Source organism: Bubalus bubalis, chromosome 21 (assembly GCF_019923935.1).
Source record: "Bubalus bubalis isolate 160015118507 breed Murrah chromosome 21, NDDB_SH_1, whole genome shotgun sequence".
Classification (NCBI taxonomy): Eukaryota; Metazoa; Chordata; class Mammalia; order Artiodactyla; family Bovidae; genus Bubalus; species Bubalus bubalis.
Window position 1 is genome coordinate 43,272,948 of NC_059177.1, and position 19,776 is coordinate 43,292,723.

Below are 19,776 nucleotides of genomic sequence, written 5' to 3' on the forward strand. Positions count from 1 at the left end.
TATTTTGAGACCAAACCTCACTGATAAATTCCCTATATTTGGACCATAATACACAGCTAACAAATCACCAGGCAGAGATACATCCAGTATCAACTCTGTGGCAGGTAATGCTTCCCTTTATTTCTAACTAGCATGAATATCTGATTTGCTTTTGGCTTTAAGTCCAACCATAATTGGGCTCATAATGTCTTTTCGCTTTACCTCTTTCTGTACATCCTTTGCTTGGTTTTCAGCCTTACTGAGAAGAGTTTTTAAATCAGCTGAATCCCGAAGATGCTGTTCTTTTAAGGATCCCACTTGATTTTCAAGCTCTTTCCTGGTCACCTGCAGGATACTGAGATCACTGGTAAGCTCTAAACTCTGCTTCTGAGAACTGCAACAGAAATATTGACAATTATTCATGCAGAATCCAGACACAGCAGGAAGTTCAATTTCTTTTATATTTTACTAGGCTGGATGGAATGGATTTCAGAAGAGAAAAGTGTGGGGAAAAAAAAAAGAATGATATTTTCAAGAACTAAAAAAGCATTAAAACACTAAATCAATGAGAGTTTAAAGCTGTTTCTTATTTTCAGATAATCAAATACATGCAAAGGCTGAAATTATAAAAAAAGAAGTAGAAGGTGACTGTATATTTGGTCATACACATTATATGTAGGTCTTCTACATGAAAAGAAAACACATATTTCAACTAGTTTCTTCAAGTACTTGACAGATAGGATGGCGAGCAGAAACTTAAAAGTTTAGGAGCCACTTCCAACTTTAACTAAAGATAAACCTACTGAAATGAGAAGATACCAAAATGAGAGGAAAACACAAAACCAAGAACTGGGATGGTTGAGATGTAGACCTCAGATCTGCCACTATTTAGCTGTGGGATGCTGAGCAAGTCAGTTCACTGGTACCATTCCATTCTCTGAGTGAGCCTTTCCTGGCCTCTCTGATTTGTGCCAGGCGCTGTTTGCACAGACACAAATAACTCAAGGAGAGCCTCCTCCTTGGCCAAACAAGAAGACCGAACTCAGGAATTTCTGAGGCTGTTTTCCAGCTTAAATCCTGTGATTACTGTTACAATTTGATGTAAAAAAAAAAAAAAAAAAAAAATCACATTTACGCACTACGAAAACCTCTTGACAAGCCTCAATAGAAATTCTGTTCATACAGAACAGATTTATGGACACAGCGGGGGAAGAAGAAGGTGGGACAAATGGAGAGAGGAGCACTGAAATATATACATTACCATATGTAAAACAGATAGCTAGTGGAAAGCTGCTATAAAGTACAGGAAGCTCAGCTCAGTGCTCTGTGATGACCTAGAGGGGTGGGATGGGGTAGGAGATGGGAAGAAGGTTCAAGAGGGAGGGAACACATGTATACTTGTAGCTGATTCATGTTGATGTATGGCAGAAGCCTACACAACTCTGTAAAGCAATTATCCTCCAATTAAAAGTAAATTAAAAAAAAAAACACAAAAAAAACAAAACAATGTAAATTCTTGGTTCAATTCCTTCTACATCATGGACAACAAAGAAGAAAAGACCTGTACACTGTAGCTGTGTTAAAGAATCTGGCTCCCATCTACAACAGAAATAGCTAAAGGAGGATAAGGTTTTTAATGTTATATGCCTCTCAGGATAGATCATAAGTCTCAGACTCAATACTGTACCTGAAGTACTATAGAGAATAAATCTCATGCTGATTGGATGCTAGGCAGATCCTAGGTGTGAGCATGATGTTAGGGGAATATAGCTAGGAACTAAACAGCATGTAAGACACTGTAAAGAAAGACTAGCTTCTAAATACTACTCAAATGCTGGGGTGGCTTAACAAATAAATTAAGAGAACTATTAAATCAAAAAATTTAAAAAGCAGAATTAATGTCTAAATAGTTTATGTGCGTTTAGACAGATCACTTGATCACTGATATTCCAACAGTCTGGGGCCTAATATTTTAAAATCATATGCTTCTAACTCATAAGGAATTTGTAGGATTGCTTTTCAACATTTAAACAAAACTTGGAAGTAATTTTAAAAATAGCATTTAACAATCTGCTAGATTTCAATTTATCATATCTCAAAAATAAGGGATAGAGTCTGAATCTTTAAAATATCAAATATTCCAAAAGAAGAATAATTTAAGATAATCAACACTGGTAATCAAATATCAATATTTCTTGCTTGATAGAATACCAAACTAAATGGATTCACCAAGATCCAAATGTATTCCAAATAGGAAGAACCTGAGTGTCTGTATCATCTTACACACATTTTATACCAAATAATTTGCCCACATGTTCTGTCAACTGATGACCAGTTGATACTAAATACACATAAACATATGTGTGTGTATGTGTCTGTGAGTGCATCCATTTATTTGTCTGTTTGTATTTTGGGCCATTATTTTGTCCTGTTCATATTCTGAAATTGCTTTTACAAACTTTTATGTTAAAAACAAACATGTTTTATTCTCTATTGTTAATTAACTCTAAACATTCAAAGAGGAATACCCATAGAAAAGATTATGGAATAGTAAGGCATTGGAAGAGAAAAAAGTGCTTTAAAAACACTGATATTAAAAAAAAAAAAAGATACTGATACTGAGCTCATAATAGTATAGGAAGGAGTTTCACAGAATAAGTCAGTACATCTTGCTCCTTCAATTAGTTCTTGATTTTTTTAGTATATAACCAATATTGCAACTGTCTTTGTTTTCATAAGAATTAATGAGGAACGCTATTTTGATACATCTAATTATCATTTTTCCCTAAAGCTTATTTTCTATGAGCACTGAGCTTGATCACTGAATTTTTGCTAACCTTAATACTCTTCAGGAGTATAAGCACAAGGCTAACAAGAGAGTAATGACTCACATTTTTGGTGTACTGAGGGAAGGGACACAGTTTAAAGAATGGCTTCAATAATAAACATGTACTACCTTCAAATTTGGGCTTCCCTAGTGGCTCAGACAGTAAAGAATCTGACTGCAGTGCAGGAGACCTGGGTTCGATTCCGGGGTTGGAAAGATCCCCTGGAGAAGGGAATGGCTGAATGGCTACCCACTCCAATATTCTTGCCTGGAGAATTCCATGAACAGAGGAGCCTGGCAGGTTACAGTCCATGGGGTTGCAAAGATTTGGACACGACTGAGTGACTAACACTTGCAGCTTCATGTTCTGAATTAGAATGTAAACACAGCTTAAATAAAAAATATGGATCAAAATGGGTCAAATTTTAAAGGAAGAAATAAATGTTGAACTATACAATAAGTGTTGGTAAGAAAACAAGACTCTCTACTAAATTTGCTGGAACAAATCTATTGCATTCATTGGTTTGCCTGTAGGGTACTGGATACTATGACAGATTTAATTGGTTTTAGAGATTTTTTTATTTTATATATTATTACTTTTTACATATCCCTGTTTGATAAGGAAAAGCTGATTCTGTGTCTTTGAATAATATCAATTCTTTTATCACGGCCATCTTCTGATGAACCTTATAAACAGAAGGGATCACTGGCATGAAAGAAAAAAACAAACTTGTATTTGAAATTTATTATCATTTAGCTTAAAGGTGAATTTAATCATAGATCATTTGCTGCTTGTTTGTTTAGAGCTTTTGGGAATGGGGGTGGGAAGGGGCATTTAATGAATCTGTATTCCATGAGTACACCCAAAGGAAAGGACATAGAGGTGGTGCCAGAAAAAAAGTGCTTCAGTACTCTCTTAGTGGGGTTAACCTACCAAGTAGCCAGAAAAGAGTCTGGCTGAATATTTTGTTCCAAAAGATATTTCAATATCAAAACTAAATTAAATTTAGATGAAAATCTAAGACACAGAAGTATTTTGAACCTAAATAAGAGTCCGTGCATACTTGTGCAGTTCTTTTTCTTGCCGCTGCAGTTCTGAAGACAGCAAAACATTTTCCTTTTTTAGAGAACGGCATTCGGTATCCAATACATTCCATTCCTTTCTCAACTTCTCTAGTTCACCTAAAATAGTCCCAAAACACATTTGTTAATATAGGAACGTAACTATTTTTCCCCCTTAAAAAACAAAGATTTTATATGGCTTTTCCTTGATTTCTGTTATTTTGCAGTTATGCCTCAGCAAAGTTCTCATCACCCTGAACTTCAGTAATATTTTTTTCCCCACTTCACTTTTACAAGACAAATAATTTTTAATAGTATTTAAATAAATGTAAAATTGCAAATTTTTTCAATTCACTGTAGAGCTTACAGATGTGAAAAACGTATATAGCCCCAATATAAAAACATTGCTTTTATACAATCAATCGTTATGGAAGAGAAAATTAGCCTGACTGTGTTATTCAGTACAAGTTATGAAGTTATCAGTGTCAAGCATTAGGAGCTTTACGTAAAGGACATTTCTCACCTTGCAGCCTGGTTGCTTCTTCCCTCTGCTGGTCCTCACATTGTTGACACCGAAGCTGAAAGCTATTTTGCAAACTCATGATTTCTTTCTCATATTCAGATGCTGCTTTCCGCCACCGCTCAAGCTCAGCTCGCACTTTCTTAAGCTCTTCTTGTAAAGAAGCAATGTCAGTGTCCCGCTCAGAGGCAGCCTTTTCTGCCGCTTGATGAAGGAGTAAAATTTCATCTCGGGCACTAAGCAATTCATCTCGAGTACTTGCGATTTCACTGTCCTTCTCCTCCCGGAGATTCTCAATATTGATGTGTAACCTCTGTAGTTGGGCTACAAAAGTATAGTTACTCATCATTTTCTTAGTTCAAGTAATCAGGAATAAAAGAACAGTCCATATGGGACTGTAGTTACTGCACAGCCCAGGCTGTCAGAGCCGTTTGTTGCTTTTGATTAAACTGTACGAGCAATCCATGTTTAATGCATGAAACATCAAAATACAGAAACATAAAGAGAGGAAAAAAGCTCAAAGTGATCTTTATTTCTCCCACACAGAGAAAATTACTTCTAACATTTGGTACTTATTTTCCCAGATTTTTTTCTAAGCATTTATACATACATAAAAACAAAAACTGGGAGCAATCATAATAAATACAGTGCTCTCTACGCTGCGGGTGATAAATATTTTTTAACGACAAAATAGCTATATTAACTTTCTTCACTAATCCTTTATTTCAGACATATTATGCTGTTGAGTTTTTAATTACTCATGACAATATAATGCAATCTTGATTTTTTTCTCCCATAAGGGTGAATTCATAAACATAGAACTACTTGGTTAGATGGTAAACATTAATAAAACCTTTGATAGTCTTAACTCAATTTTCTGTTGAATTGTCAATTCCTTAAAGAGGTTTTCTCTGATGGCTTATCTAAAAATAGTCCACTGTCATTCTCTAGTCCTTTACTCTGCTCTTATTGGATATCACATTATATACTTATTTGCTTATTGTTCATCTTTTTCACTACACTGTACATCTCATGTATACTATCCTTAAGACTAGAAGAGTAAAGAACCAAGGATTATCGGTTGAATTAATGAATTAATAAAAGTTACTGAATACTGCCCAGTCAGAGGTATATTTTTTAAAGCTCTGGTCTTGTTGATGTGAACTGGAAACAATCTGTATAAAATCATACTGGGTTCAGAACTAGAATACTGGTCTTGGTTACTATAACACAAGAAAAGTATAAGTATAAAAAAATTCGTTAGGTAGAAAAGAACAATTAAAATAAGAGGATTTCAGGCTTGGGGAGGAAGAGGTTGCCTCATAAATAGACATTAAATACTAGACCATTTAAGTTTGTGGGAAGCAGTAAGAGGTTAACAACCTCAAAGTCTGGAAGGGCACGATGGCCAGGGATTACATGACCATGGATTTGTGGATAAAATCATGAAATATACATGCTGGCACTAGGGGGCACTCAATGATGCTCACGTAAGGCAGCTTTACCACAAGAGGCACCACTACATGAACCTTTAGGGATAACTGTCCATACACAATACAGGATGGAAATATAGATATGTCAGATTTATGTAAACTAATGGATAATAGCATTAAACTGTAATAAAACTGTGAAGAACTCTCATGAATTTAAAAATTCATCTACCCAGCTACCCCAGAAATTCTTGTTTGACCATAATACAATTACATTTTTAAAATAACTGAAATGTCTGACTCAAAAAGAAGAAACAAAACCCCAAAAGACTGGTTTTTCTCTGGTCATTTTAGGGCAAATACCCTAGGCTTCACACATTGACTCCCCATTTCATCTCAACAGGGGTTACCTGTCTATTTAATTTCTTTTTACCCTGCCACTAAAACAAATATTTAAAAATAACATTGGTTCCTTCTCTGACGATGAAGGCAAATTAATTTTACTTTAGGGATTTTACAATGGCATGGGAAAGACATCTCCTGGAGCATCTCACAATTATAGCCTCAAAGTACCAGAAGCTCTGGTTCAAAGAAAACCCTGGACAGACAGGTGTCTTTCAGGTCGTTTCTGTAAAGACTCTGTGACAGCCCACACAAAGAGAGAGCAAAATGGTGGGTATGGAGAGCAGCCTTTGCCCATGAAGGTAGTGCAGGGACCACTGTTATATTCCACGCAGTAAACAATTTTTGTTGCAACGCAAGTGTGCCAGGAGCATTAGAAATAATATCACCAACAAGCTAAAAGTGCTGATGCACCGACCGACTCAAACTGATATCCTGTCTGAAGGCCTCCTCTATAGTAAGTCACTATGTAACCCAGAAAATGACAGTCTTACAAATTCGAATCTTCACTCTTGTTCTCCCCACTCCAAGTGGGAAGTACTATTGCAGTACTAGGGAACCTTCCCTCTAAAAAAAAAGAAAAGGCCACCAAGAGCCAGTTACAGTCTCAGATTCTACAGAAGAATCAAAGCCATGAAAAATGGGAACCCTTTGCATTCTTACTTTCCATTTCTTTTGAATTACTACAAACAAACAAACAGTAACAATCCCAAATAGCCCTGAAGTGTTCCATACCTTGAAGAACCTGTATTTGTTTACTGGATTCCTCAACTTGATTTCGATAGGCTTTTCTTTCTTCTTCCAAAAGAGCTAGAAGTAAAGTACAGTATGTCTAATTTTGTGATTTAATGAAAATATTCAGAATTGAGCAACTGGAAAATCCTAAGAAACTCTCTCCTAAAGCTCATGGAGGGAAACAAAAGTTAGGCAGTAAGTATTAGCAGTATTAGCAATCAGGTAGTTTAAAGATTTTTAGGAGCACAAAACAGTTGTAAGTAAGTAATAAATGTATCAACTGAATAGGAGTTTTCTATATCTTATATGGCTGAGATAATATATGCTGTTTTTTACTTGAGAAGCATTCTTGACAGCTGTTAATCAACATTGTGAGCTTAAATTTGAAAACCAGACTTAGAATCCTTATGTTCCCTGCCAAGTACATAGTAAGTACTTACTGACAGGAAGTCCACGGTTCCCTGTCGGATACAAATCTTCCTTCTGGTGAGGAAGGCCATTTTAGAGAACATGAGGATTCTAAGACTTTGTAAGGTACTCATCGACTGCAACTAGATAACTACTGTGAATGATACAAAAAGGTTAGCTCCAGGGGACAGCACTGACTCCAACTGGCCTATGACTGTATAGATAAGTGAGCTACTAGAATAAAAAGTGGTTGGGACATTTGAAGATTCTCTACCTTAACCTTGCCTGGCTCCTCTCATTTACTTTAGAACACACTGTAAAACTGCAGGGAATATAAATGTCCCTTATCTTATGTTGAGTAGCTAATATTAGGTATAATTAAAACTTAGAAATTAATATTTCTATGTTCTTTTCCTTCTATTGTACTTAATATGTAATTAACTCTTAAGATCTTTCATTCTAACAGGTCCTTCTTGATCTTCAGAAGAAAGTCATACCACTATAACTGTCTCTACTTAACTGATCTGAATCATAAGCTCAGAGAGGACAAGTAAAGTTCCAAGATCACGTATCTAGTAAAGTCATGGATTTGGAAGAGGATAACCATGCCTCTGGACTTGGGGCCATTCAGTAATATCTTGTTGCTTTCACATCCCCTGAAGAGTCAAAGTAATCTTAATCTCACCTTGAAGTTCAAAGCATTTTTGTTTACTTGCTCTAGCTAGTTCCTGGGCTTCAATCAATTCCTTGCGAAGATGCTGAATTTCTTGTTTTGCCTCAATTTCTGACTGTGCACCCTGCAAGTCATCTGACAAAAATATGTTTATTTTAAAAGCAAGAGTTAGTATGATATAATCTCTACAACCAAAGATTAGCAATCTTTCTCATGTTTAGACATGCATAATTAACAACACAGCACAACTAAGTTTAATAAAATTTAGAAGCAAATTATATTAAGCATTTTAGTCATTTTACCCTGGAGAAAGAACACAAATACAATTAAATATATATTTAGTAATTAATGGCAATGGTACTATAAAACATATACTAGTATATAATAAATTATGTTTCACTTATGTAAGGCTTATGCAGAACTTATGCAAGGCTTGATATTTAGTAATACGGGCATAATGCTATTCTTATTCAATTTTGAAATTCCTTGATAACAGGTCAGAAATTTTTCACTTGCAACTTAACTGGAAATGGAAAAACAGAAAGAAACTTATCCTCAAGAAAAAAGATTTTAGCATGATTTCCCCAGTTGTGGCATACAAAATAAAAACTAAGCTGAAAGCTCCTCTGTGCTTACTCTGTCATCACTGCTTCCTCAATGTCACGTACATAACAAGTAAATATTTTCTTAATTATTAAATAATGTAACTTAGTGATCTTATCAAAATACATCAGAACCAGCATTACATCTCAAATAAGCTCCCTCCCTCTTTTCTCTCTAGTCACTCTGCTCATCTTTCATTGTATTAAAACTTTCTACTACTGAACCCTGCCTGAAATAAATGCATCATCAGGTAGGCCATACTCTTCTAGTATATTCTATTATTCTACTATTACTATTCTATTATTCGACTATTACTTTGGTTTACAATAGCTCAGGCGTAACAACTTCAATCCATCAGAAAAGAACTAAAAATAAAATTTCATGATGCAAACACAGTAGGTCTCAGATATTATAAACATGTGTTTTCATCCTCATATCTTCTCCCTATCAAAAATTCTAACTCTAGGTTCATCTACTTTAGCCAGTCTATCAATTCTTCCTTTGAAAAGTCATGGTAAGGGTGGAGGAAAAGCAAGAGAGATTTTTTCCAGTGGCAGGTGCATTATCATAGCAACTACAAAATTTCTCTTTCAGCATCATATATGGAAGTCTGCCCAGGTTCTAGCTGCCCACTTCTGGATTTGTCATTATACAGGATAACGTCCTTATTTTTTAGGAGTATTAAAGTAGGAAGTGTCATGATGCCTTTATCTTTTTTTTTTTAAGTTCATTTACAATGTTGTGTTAATTTCTGTGTATACCAAAGTGACTCAGTTATACAAATATTCTTTTTCCTATTTTTCCCATTATGGTTTATCACTGGATATTGATTATAGTTCCCTGTGCTACCCAGCAGGACACCGTTATTCATCCATCCTATATATAATAGCTTGCATCGATTAATCCCAAACCCTTGATCCTTCCCTTCCCCACTCCACCTCCCCCTTGGTAACTACAAGTCTCTTCTCTATGGGAGTCTGTTTCTGTTTCATAGATATGTTCATTTGTGTTGTATTTCAGATTCCACATATAAGTGATATGGTATTCGTCTTTCTCTTTCTGACTTACTTTGCTTAAAATAATAATCTCTAGGCCCATTCACGTTGCTGCAAATGGCATTGTTTCACTCTTTTTTATGGCTGAGTAATATTCTATTGTATATATGTACCACATCTCCTTTATTCACTCTTCTGCTGATGAACATTTAGCTTGCTTCCATGACCTGGCTATTGTAAACAGTGCTACAATGAACACTGGGGTGCGTGTATCTTTTTGAATAATGGTTTTCTCCAGGGATATGACCCGGAGTGGGACTGCTGGGACATATGGTAGTTCTAGTTTTAGTTTTTTAAGGAACACTATACTGTTCTCCTTAAAAAACTAAAAATAGAGATTTATAATTCAAAAAGATATATGCACCTCACTGTTCATTGCAGCCCTATTCACAACAGGCAGGCAGAGGAGCGGGCTGGGCAACAATCCATAGGGTCACAAAGAGTCGGACATGACTTAGTGACTAACCACACACACACACACTGTTCTCCATAGTGGCTGTATCAAATTACATTCCCACCAAAAATGTAAGAGGGTTCCCTTTTCTCTATACCCTCTCCAGCATTTATTGTTTGTAGATTTTAAATAACGGCCATTCTGACTGTGGGAGGTGATACCTCCCTGTAGTTTTGATTTACATTTCTCTAATAGTTAGTGATGTTGAGCATCTTTTCATGTGTTTGTTGGCCACCTGGATGTCTTTTTTGGAGAAATTTCTATTTAGGTTTTCTGCTCATTTTTTAATTGTTTATTTATTTATTTATTTTTGATATTGAGCTGTACAAGTTGTTTGTGTATTTTGGAGATTAACCCCTTGTCAGTGGGAAACTACTTTTTCCCACTGTGAGGGTTGTCTTTTTGTCATGTTTATGGTTTCCTTTACAGTGCAAAAACTTTTAAGTTTAATTAGGTCTCATTTGTTTTTGTTTTTACTTTCATTACTCTAGGAGGTAGATCAAAAAAGATATTGCTGATTTATGTCAAAGAGTGTCCTGCCTATGTTTTCCTCTAAGAGTTTTTTTTTTCCTCTAAGAGTTTTATAGTGTCTGGCCTTACATTAAGGCCATCAATCCATTTTGAGTTTATTTTTGTATGTGGTATTAGGGAGTGTTCTAATTTCATTCTTTTCTGGGTAGCTGTGCAGTTTCCCCAGCTCTAGTTACTGAAGAAGCTGTCTTTTCTCCAGTGTATATTCTTGCCTCCTCTGTCGTAGATTAGGGGACCTCAAAGAGCAGCCTCTTACTTTGCTAGTCCTTCTGACCAGCTGGCTCCCTTCTTGACAACTGGATTTTTTGTTGGCTCCTTTGATCTTCCCATTGCTCTTCTTTCTCTATAAATTTCCCTTGCTATCACAGTCCATCCCTATGCAGAGAATTCCCAAACATTTCTTTCTGGCCCAGTCATCTTTCTCCACATTTGCCCAACACAGCCTGTGCTGTACCACACTTTCCTACTGGTAAATGTTTCTGCTATATTAAACGGTCCTATTTGTAAATGTCAGCACTATTTTAAAGAAATGTATGCCTCCTTTTTCACTCTTGGGTACTCTTACTTACCTTTAACCAACTCATTTGGAAGGCCCATCCTGACTACTGCTCCACCCCGTCTCTGCCCCTAGCCAGGAAATTAGCTACACTCTCCAAAGTTTCCACCACACCTACTAAAACATTTATGACTCTATCAAAATGTCTCCTTCTCCCCTAAGACTGTAGCCTTCTCATGTGTCTTATCTCTGTATCTCCTGCTTCAATAAATGTCACAGAATTAAGTGAAAATGGCTTTCTGGTCCTAGTTTCTGCCTTACACTCCAACTGCTTCTGGTTCCAAGGGTGACAATACAAAACTGGGGGCACATGTGAACTTGGAAGGAAGAGCTTTTAATAATTATGCTGGGACAATGGGTATAAATGGTTTCAGGCAAGCCAGGACCTATAAAAAACCTTACTGTTCAACATGTGCCAAACCAGAAACATCACATTGTCTACCACATCATTTACACTACGTCCCTTGTTCTTTACATGTCCTGCAAGTTGGCAGTTGAATCTAGAATCTTGACAAGATTCAAGTTCAGCTTTTTTGTGGTATGACACTTTCAGAGTCATTGCAAATGATACTTCTTCCATGAAATGCCTTTCTTACCCATCTTCTGAGATAAACAAAAAGAAACAAATATATAATCTGGACATTCTTTTCCCTTTCTTTGACTCCTAATGGCAACAACCACGAGAAACAGCTTATCATCTATACCTCTTCTGTTGCCAGTTTGACTAGAAACTCCTCAAATGCCAAGGACAGTCTTATCAGACTTTGAAACCACTGGTCTCTGGCATGGTTCCCTAAAGGAAGCAAATCTGCATTAGATTCTACTGGGTCTGAATTTAAGTTTTCTTTTTATCTTTTTTATGGAAATGATTTCAAGTACATAAAAACCTGTGGATCAAGCCACAGCTTTATTTCTCTTTCAAAAGTGACATATGTTGACTGAAAATAATATTTCAAGGAAAATTACTACTGTTTCATCATTTCATTTATAGCTCATGGTGACTGCTTAATTTACTTTAGATGCCTTTCCTAATCCTGGATGACTAACACACAGATAGCGTATTATAATTCTAAATAAAGATTGACTGTTTTTTAAAAAGGGAAATAATAAAATTTGAAGATAATGGTTCACGAAGCCAGGCATAGGGTTTCATTGAATAAAATAAAGGGGCTACTATCTACAACTCTCAAGGTTTGGCTAGATCTGTCACTTTCCTTATTTTAAACTTCTGTTTGCTTTTTTCCTCAAAAAAAAAAAAAGAAAAGAAAAGCCATGTCTCAAACACCAGAGGTCATCTGAGAAGAGTATAGATCAGGAGGAATATGGGAAACTATGATCATACTTAAATGCAGGTTGGCAACTGGTTCCCTGGACCAGTAATCTTCAGGACTTCTCCTGGTTAAGGGAATTCAATCAAAGGTGGCTCAAAACAGCTATGTCAGCTTCAGGATCCATGGGAGAAGAAAAGAGAAGGCTATGATGCCCAGACCAAGGAATTCTTAGAGAATCTGAGTAACCTTGTTGCTAATCACTTCCAATTCTAATTGTTATGTAGCTAGGAGAGCAGCATAATCATGCAGAGTGAAATCAAGGCTTCTGTGTGTGTGTGAAAGCATTATGCACATGCATGCATCCAGTCACTCAGTCGTGTTCAACTCTTTGTGACCCCATGGACTGCAGCCCACCAGGCTCCTCTGTCCATAGAATTTTTCAGGCAAGACTACTGGAGTGGGTTGTCATTTCCTCCTCCGAGGGATCTTCCTGATCCAAGGATTGAACTCACATCCCTTGCAGCTTCTGCACTGGCAGATATATTCTTTTTTGTTGTTTTTAATTTTCTTTTATCCTTTTTTTTTTTTTTTTTGGCAGGTATATTCTTTACCACTGTGCCACCAGGGAAGCCCAAGGCTCCCTTTATATAATCCCAAACCTAGGGTCTGAACTGGGCGATCCCTTAAGAGCCCAGCCAGATGCAAAGGCATTTCTATACAAAGAAACCTCCACAGGCTGCTTTTGCTGCTGTTTTCTGAGACTTGCCTGGTATTGGTCCATTGCTACTAAAATGCTTAACCTACTGAGCTGGACTTATGTCAACTTTTCTTGTGTACAATAAAGCAATTATAATAGAGACTAAATGCTGGCAATCACAGATTTATCAAAAAGACACCCTAAGGCACTTAAATAGGTAGTTCTTTCTAGAAAGTTAATATTTTTAACTTTTTCTAATTTACATGAAAAATGATAGAGTTCCTGTCAGAGACATCAAAGTAAACAGAAAAAACCCACAGCTATATTTCACATTCTACCACTTACTGCTTTTCCCTACAAATAACTTTGATTGACACAAATTATTTTACAATCTAAACATTTTTCTTCAAAGTATTTAAGCACCAACATCAACATTTTAAATTTTAGTTTCTGCTACTGTAGACAAGCTATCTTACTCTTCTAACTAAAACTTAAAACATCATGTAATACTTGGAACTGAATTTGTGGCAAGGGTGAATCCAATGCCCTGGTTTAAATGTCATAAAAACATGTTAAAGTACCTTTTAATAGGGACACTTTCGCAAGGGGTTCATTTAGGTCTTGATCATCCATTTGGGCGTCTACAGAGGGGGGAAAAAAGAGAATTATAAACAGCAAACTCTATCAGCAAGCTATCCTTTTCAAAATAAGTAAGTGAAACTTATACAGCTATTATATTTGGATCATTGTAAGTAGTTTTAAAATTTATCCAAATTGTCAAGGGAATCATTTGATAAATAGAAGCACTGCTTTTCCCTCCCAAATACAAATTTTGAAATCTCCACCCACACCAACCTGCATACCTAAACTGCTTGGTAGGCAACAATAACTAACAATAACATCTGCAGAGTTATAAACCTTAGGTTAACACTCACCTGTAGTGTCGTCGCTACTTTTCTCCTTGCTTGGACTCAGAGTATCTGACAAGTCCGATTCCTTTGCTCTTGCCTGGTTTTCTAACAAGTAGGAAAAAAAACAAAAAGTAGAATCATGTTACAATTAAAAAGCTTGTATCAGTTAAAACTGCTTCAGGCTATGGGTGCTCTATATCTACTGGTATGCAAAATACTTTTAAAATTAACTGAGGTCACTGAAGCTCTTACTTCTTCACCACTCTAGTCCCAAATGGAATGCTGCTTATTACACGGAGCTCAGATTAAATTATTATGTGGATCATGACTGCTGTGCAGAGGACTGGGGCTTTTGTTCAAGGCTGTCCACTGGCCAACTGGAAACAAAAATGAAGCAAGCTTTGCTAAAGTATTCAGAGAACTGCAACAAATATAGCAAAAATTTCCAGGACAATGTGGACATTGTATGAAGATGAGGAAAGAAAATGATTCTATTATATAAAAACACTAGTTAGGTTGCCTTAGTAATATTTATACTCATAACAAAAACTCTTTAAAAAATTACCATTATTTTTTAAAATTAAAAGTAACACTGAAAAAAGAACATTAACAGCCTTTTATATCTAAAGAAAACGCAACAGTACCTGAACCACAAGCCTTAAATTCTTTGCTTAAATTGATATTTCCTTAAACTTAAGGACAATTCTCACTACTTGGCCTATTCAATCTATACTAAGATATAGCTTAAGCCCATCACTTCTAAGGAAGTCTTCATTTCTCCAGCATGTTGCTCCTTTTTATTGTATCTTCTCTGGGACATATGTTTTTATCATTAATCATGTTGTTTTATAGCATTCTCTGTATATACATATATCTTATTTCCTCAATCAGATTATAAATTCAGTAGATATATAATTACTTTTTACAATGTTATGCACTTGACTATACTGTTTTTGGTAATCTATTTCAAAAACGTAAATGTGCATATCCATTTCTACTACTTTTTCCTAAGGAAATAATAGGCAACAATAGTATATATCCATAAGGATGTTCACTGCAGCATTGTTCATTACCAAATGGAAAATGTTCTAGATAGATTCACTACTATTAAGTAAAAGTAAAGTCTGTTATGTATAATGTGACTCTGTTTAGACTGAAAAGAGCTGAACATACCACAGAGATACCAATGGTCATTTCTGAAGGTAGGGATGCACATTTACTTTCTAACTGCACACTGTCATAAACTGTGTGAAAAATTAGAGTGAACATATACTGTTTTCATAATCAACTAAATCAAGAGATATCTTTCACCTGAGAAGTAGTCAGAAACATATCTGAAACTATCACTGTCAAAATAATTAATACTGAAATATAACGTATTATGGCTATTCCATATAAGAATAGCCTAAATTTGTGGCTTAACTTGTGAAATGAGTGATGGATTGTAAGAGGCCTTTTGCATCTTTTCTCACTGCCATTTCTAATCAAAGACCAACTGCTGAGAGACAGTGAGCTTGGATTAGACATGAAGTCACTGATCGCTGAGGCCCACAGGAATCTAATCTGAGACCTCTAGTGTGCATTCAGTGTGTTCTAGTTAGACATTTCTGAATGTACTAGTTTTGATCACAAAGTTACAGTCTCAAATAAGGGAGGTGAATACATCTTATCAATATATAGAAAGAAAAGAAACCATTCTGTTGGAACAGAACAGAAAAGACAAAAAGATTTCTAATTTTAATATTCTTGGCAATTTTACGATCAAGGTGTCAAGGTAAACCAAGAGGAATGTATTTTCAGACATATTCTTCTGGCCTACAAGCAACTTTTATTTCCTATTTGGAACAGTAGCTAGAAAGGTAAAATTGCCTTAGAGGTTTCCATTAAGATCTTAGTAGAATATAAGCTCCATGAGTGCAGGAATCTTTGTCTGTTTTATTAACTGCTATATCCTCAGTCCAAACAAGGCACAGTATGTAGGAGGTGCTCCAAAAAGAGATGATTAAAGACACAGTTTACTGCAAGTCAGGTCATGTGGCATCATTGTTGTGTCTTGACACTACAGTTATTATACGGAGGCAAATCAAATCTATTCAAGACGAACAGGACACAACAAATGAGTGACAAGAGTCTCTACTATTTAAAACCTCTACTCTTCAGCTATGAAGCAGCACCCAACTTCCCTGTATTAAAATTCATTCAGTTCAGTTCAGTTGCTCAGTTGTGTCTGACTCTTTGCGACCCCATGAACCACAACACCAGTTGATTTTTTCTGCAGTACTTACTTATTAAAATGCATAGTATATATAAGAGGGGTAAATGGAAAGCTACCAACATCAATACCAAACTACTCCCAAACTGGCAAGTCTACAATAAGGTGACTGTTTTCACTATATCTTCAAGCAACATAACAATGGATGGGCAAAACAAACATAGGCCAGTTCTTATACCACTGGAACCATTATTTGCAAAGAAAGCAAGATCAAGAATCAAGGGGGGAGAGAAGAAGAACTAACATTTGCTAACAGAAAGGTGCTTCCTGCTTTATAAACAGTACGTCATTAAATTTCCACAAGACCCTGTAAGTTATATACTGTTGATCCCATTTTATAAATGAGGAAACTGAGGTTTAAAGCACTAAAGTAAATTGCCTAAGGGCACAAAGCCAGTGGCTAGTAGAACCTGAAATTAAAAGCCGCTGTTTGACAAATTCTTGTTTTTTTTTCTGCTGCCATCTTTCAGTTCAGTTCAGTTCAGTTGCTCAGTATGCCAGGCCTCCCTGTCCATCACCAACCCCCGGAGTTCACTCAGACTCATGTCCATTGAGTCGGTGATGCCATCCAGCCATCTCATCCTCTGTCGTCCCCTTCTCCTCCTGCCCCCAATCCCTCCCAGCATCAGAGTCTTTTCCAATGAGTCAACTCTTCACATGAGGTGGCCAAAGTACCGGAGTTTCAGCTTTAGCATCATTCCTTCCAAAGAACACCCGGGACTGATCTCCTTCAGAATGGACTGGTTGGATCTCCTTGCAGTCCAAGGGACTCTCAAGAGTCTTCTCCAACACCACAGTTCAAAAGCATCAATTCTTTGGCACTCAGCTTTCTTCACAGTCCAACTCTCACATCCATACATGACTACTGGAAAAACCATAGCCTTGACTACACAGACCTTTGTTGGAAAGTAATGTCTCTGCTTTTGAATATGCTACCTAGGTTGGTCATAACTTTCCTTCCAAGGAGTAAGTGTCTTTTAATTTCATGACAAATCTACCATAAATATAAAATGACTGCAAGTTGAGTCAGGGCTTAAATAGAAGGCATGGGCAACCTACAACTGCATTTTGCATTAGGTGAAATACCTGAAGGAAACATTAATACCACCAAGACTTGTAACAACTAGTAACTGGCAATTTCTAGCAATTGATATTTTTCAATGCAGAAAATTCTATTAAAAACATCACCAGTGAAAGTATTTAAATAATAAAATAATCCAGCCAAATCCAAAAGAAAATACTTTATAGCCAGATATAAAGCATTTAAATGTAATTTATTTCAGCCATGTTAGTTTGTTACAGGGATTAATATACCTCTGCATGCCAACTGTGGTTAGTGCCAGTAAAATGCTGAGAGCTGACAGAAAAATCTCTGGGTATATAAAACTTATATCTGTATTAGCATTCATTCCCCCCCCCTTTTTTTTTCTCCCGGTTATGCCACTAGGCTTTGCAGAATCTTAGCTCTCCAACCAAGGACTGAACCCAGACCCTGGCAGTGAAAGTGCTGAGTCCTTACACTGGCCTGCCAGGGAACTTTCTGTATTACCATTCTTAAAGGATGTATTCTATTCACTTGCATGGACACACTTGCTATAATTTATTTAATAAATGTCCTTATTACTGGATGCTTATGTTTTCTTTTTGCTTTTAAACAATACAAACGTCCTTGTACATCTGTCCAATTTGTTCCTTTTTAAGATAAAAACTCAGAAGTGAAACTGCTAGTAAATTGTTAAGCATGCTCTTTAAAGTTTTCAATACATATTTTATAGCCAGATTTCAAAAGGAAATCATAACATTTTCTTTTTCAATAATGACATCATGTAATTTCAAGGAAATAAATTCAAATTCATAATGCATTAAATAGAAGCACAAAGGTAGCAAGATACTTTTAATTAAAAGCAGCACTGATTTTTTTAAGGCTACATTACATCAAAGTGTTGGCTATTTAACCAACTAATCTGAATAGGTATTTAGTTGGTGAAGTAAAAGCTATTTTAAAATCTGTTCTCATCTCGCTTTAATAAGATGAAATAAATTGCCATACGTACTAAAAATAGTTCACTGTTCTGAAACTCAATGCCTGTTTGCCAGAACAATATTAGTGATGCATATTTTATGCATTCTTTCCCCAAATATGGCATGTGCCGTGCACAAAATTCCAAATGGAAGCCACCAGATAGTTGGGATAACACTATCCTTTTAAATATTTTTAAAAGCCAAATGGATCCAGTTACTGTCATAAAACAGAATTAATGAAACTGAGTACAGCAACCTTTTATTATTCATTGTTTTAACTGACCCAAATGATTTTGAATTTAGTTTTAAATTTTATACTGACATGTTCTCCTGATAAAAAGTCCTAGAAGGAATAATGAACATATTCCACTAAATTTATTTGCCCAATTTCCCTACACATAAAAATGACTTGACAACATGATGCTTTAAAACTTACTTTTCTTTTCTAAGGTCTGACAATTTTTTTATAGAAAATAATTAACAGAATAAATTACTTCAAGCAATTATAGGACTATTCATCACTAAATATAAGGTTCTACATAATCACTTTTGTTTAAACCAAACTGAGATGCCAGCAATTAAGATAATATTAAATATCATAACAAATATTAAACGTACAATAATTAGAAAAAGAGAACTGAAAACATTTTTCATCTGTTTCAAACAAGATTTATACTCTATTTGATTAAAAATTTTAGATCAAAGCTGAAAATAATGCTGGAAGTGAGACAGAGATCACAACAAATCTTTAGTAGCTAACGAAACCTATTCCAAGATTTAAAAAACCCCACACGTATATACCCATTTAAAAAGAAACCTTCCAATGAACATATCCTTCTTAAGACAGAACTCCAACTGTTTTATATTATTATCTGGTACTATTACTGGATTGTGAGCTATAAGACATAAATTGATGGATAAACTGCTATGACCTTGGAAATGTACACTAACCTTCATTATCCAAGAGTTGTCAAAACCCACAGAAAAATGCCACAGAAACCCCACAGAAAACGAACCTTTTGAAAGCTTTGTCTCTTCTACTACTTTGGTTAGGTGCCCCTCGACGATCAGCTTCTCTGCCAAAGAAAATAAACGTTACTATCGAAGCCCAAACTGAGCAGCAAGCACTTCCCTGAGCAGGGCAGTGTAACACATTCCATGACCAAATTTAAAGATGATAGCATTACTCCCATGACTAGGCTTGAACAAAAACTTGAACCTGGAAGGGGGAACTAAGAGAACTTGAACTGTACTAGAGGAATCCGGTTAATGCAGAAACCTGAGAGTAAGGAAACAATCTGCCTTCAGTTTTCATTAATTTTCGCCTTATTTTATTATTAAAAATCTTTTTTTTACCTTATTGTAATA

At 35.8% G+C, this 19,776-nt stretch overlaps 1 protein-coding gene across 16 annotated transcripts in view; it reads right to left on the bottom strand.

Annotated features, from left to right (window-relative positions):
* LOC102407275 (sarcolemma associated protein) overlaps positions 1-19,776 on the bottom strand; it is an 87,318-nt gene that overhangs the window by 9,306 nt on the left and 58,236 nt on the right. For 10 of the 16 annotated variants that reach the window (XM_045163961.1, XM_045163956.1, XM_045163958.1 and 7 more), the window contains 8 exons: positions 19,425-19,484; positions 14,139-14,219; positions 13,785-13,844; positions 8,049-8,171; positions 6,956-7,030; positions 4,392-4,712; positions 3,871-3,988; positions 202-373 (listed from right to left, as the gene is read on the bottom strand). In XM_045163961.1, the coding sequence (XP_045019896.1) occupies positions 202-373; positions 3,871-3,988; positions 4,392-4,712; positions 6,956-7,030; positions 8,049-8,171; positions 13,785-13,844; positions 14,139-14,219; positions 19,425-19,484 (1,010 nt within the window). The other 6 variants (XM_045163962.1, XM_045163959.1, XM_045163960.1 and 3 more) reach the window with 4 other exon arrangements.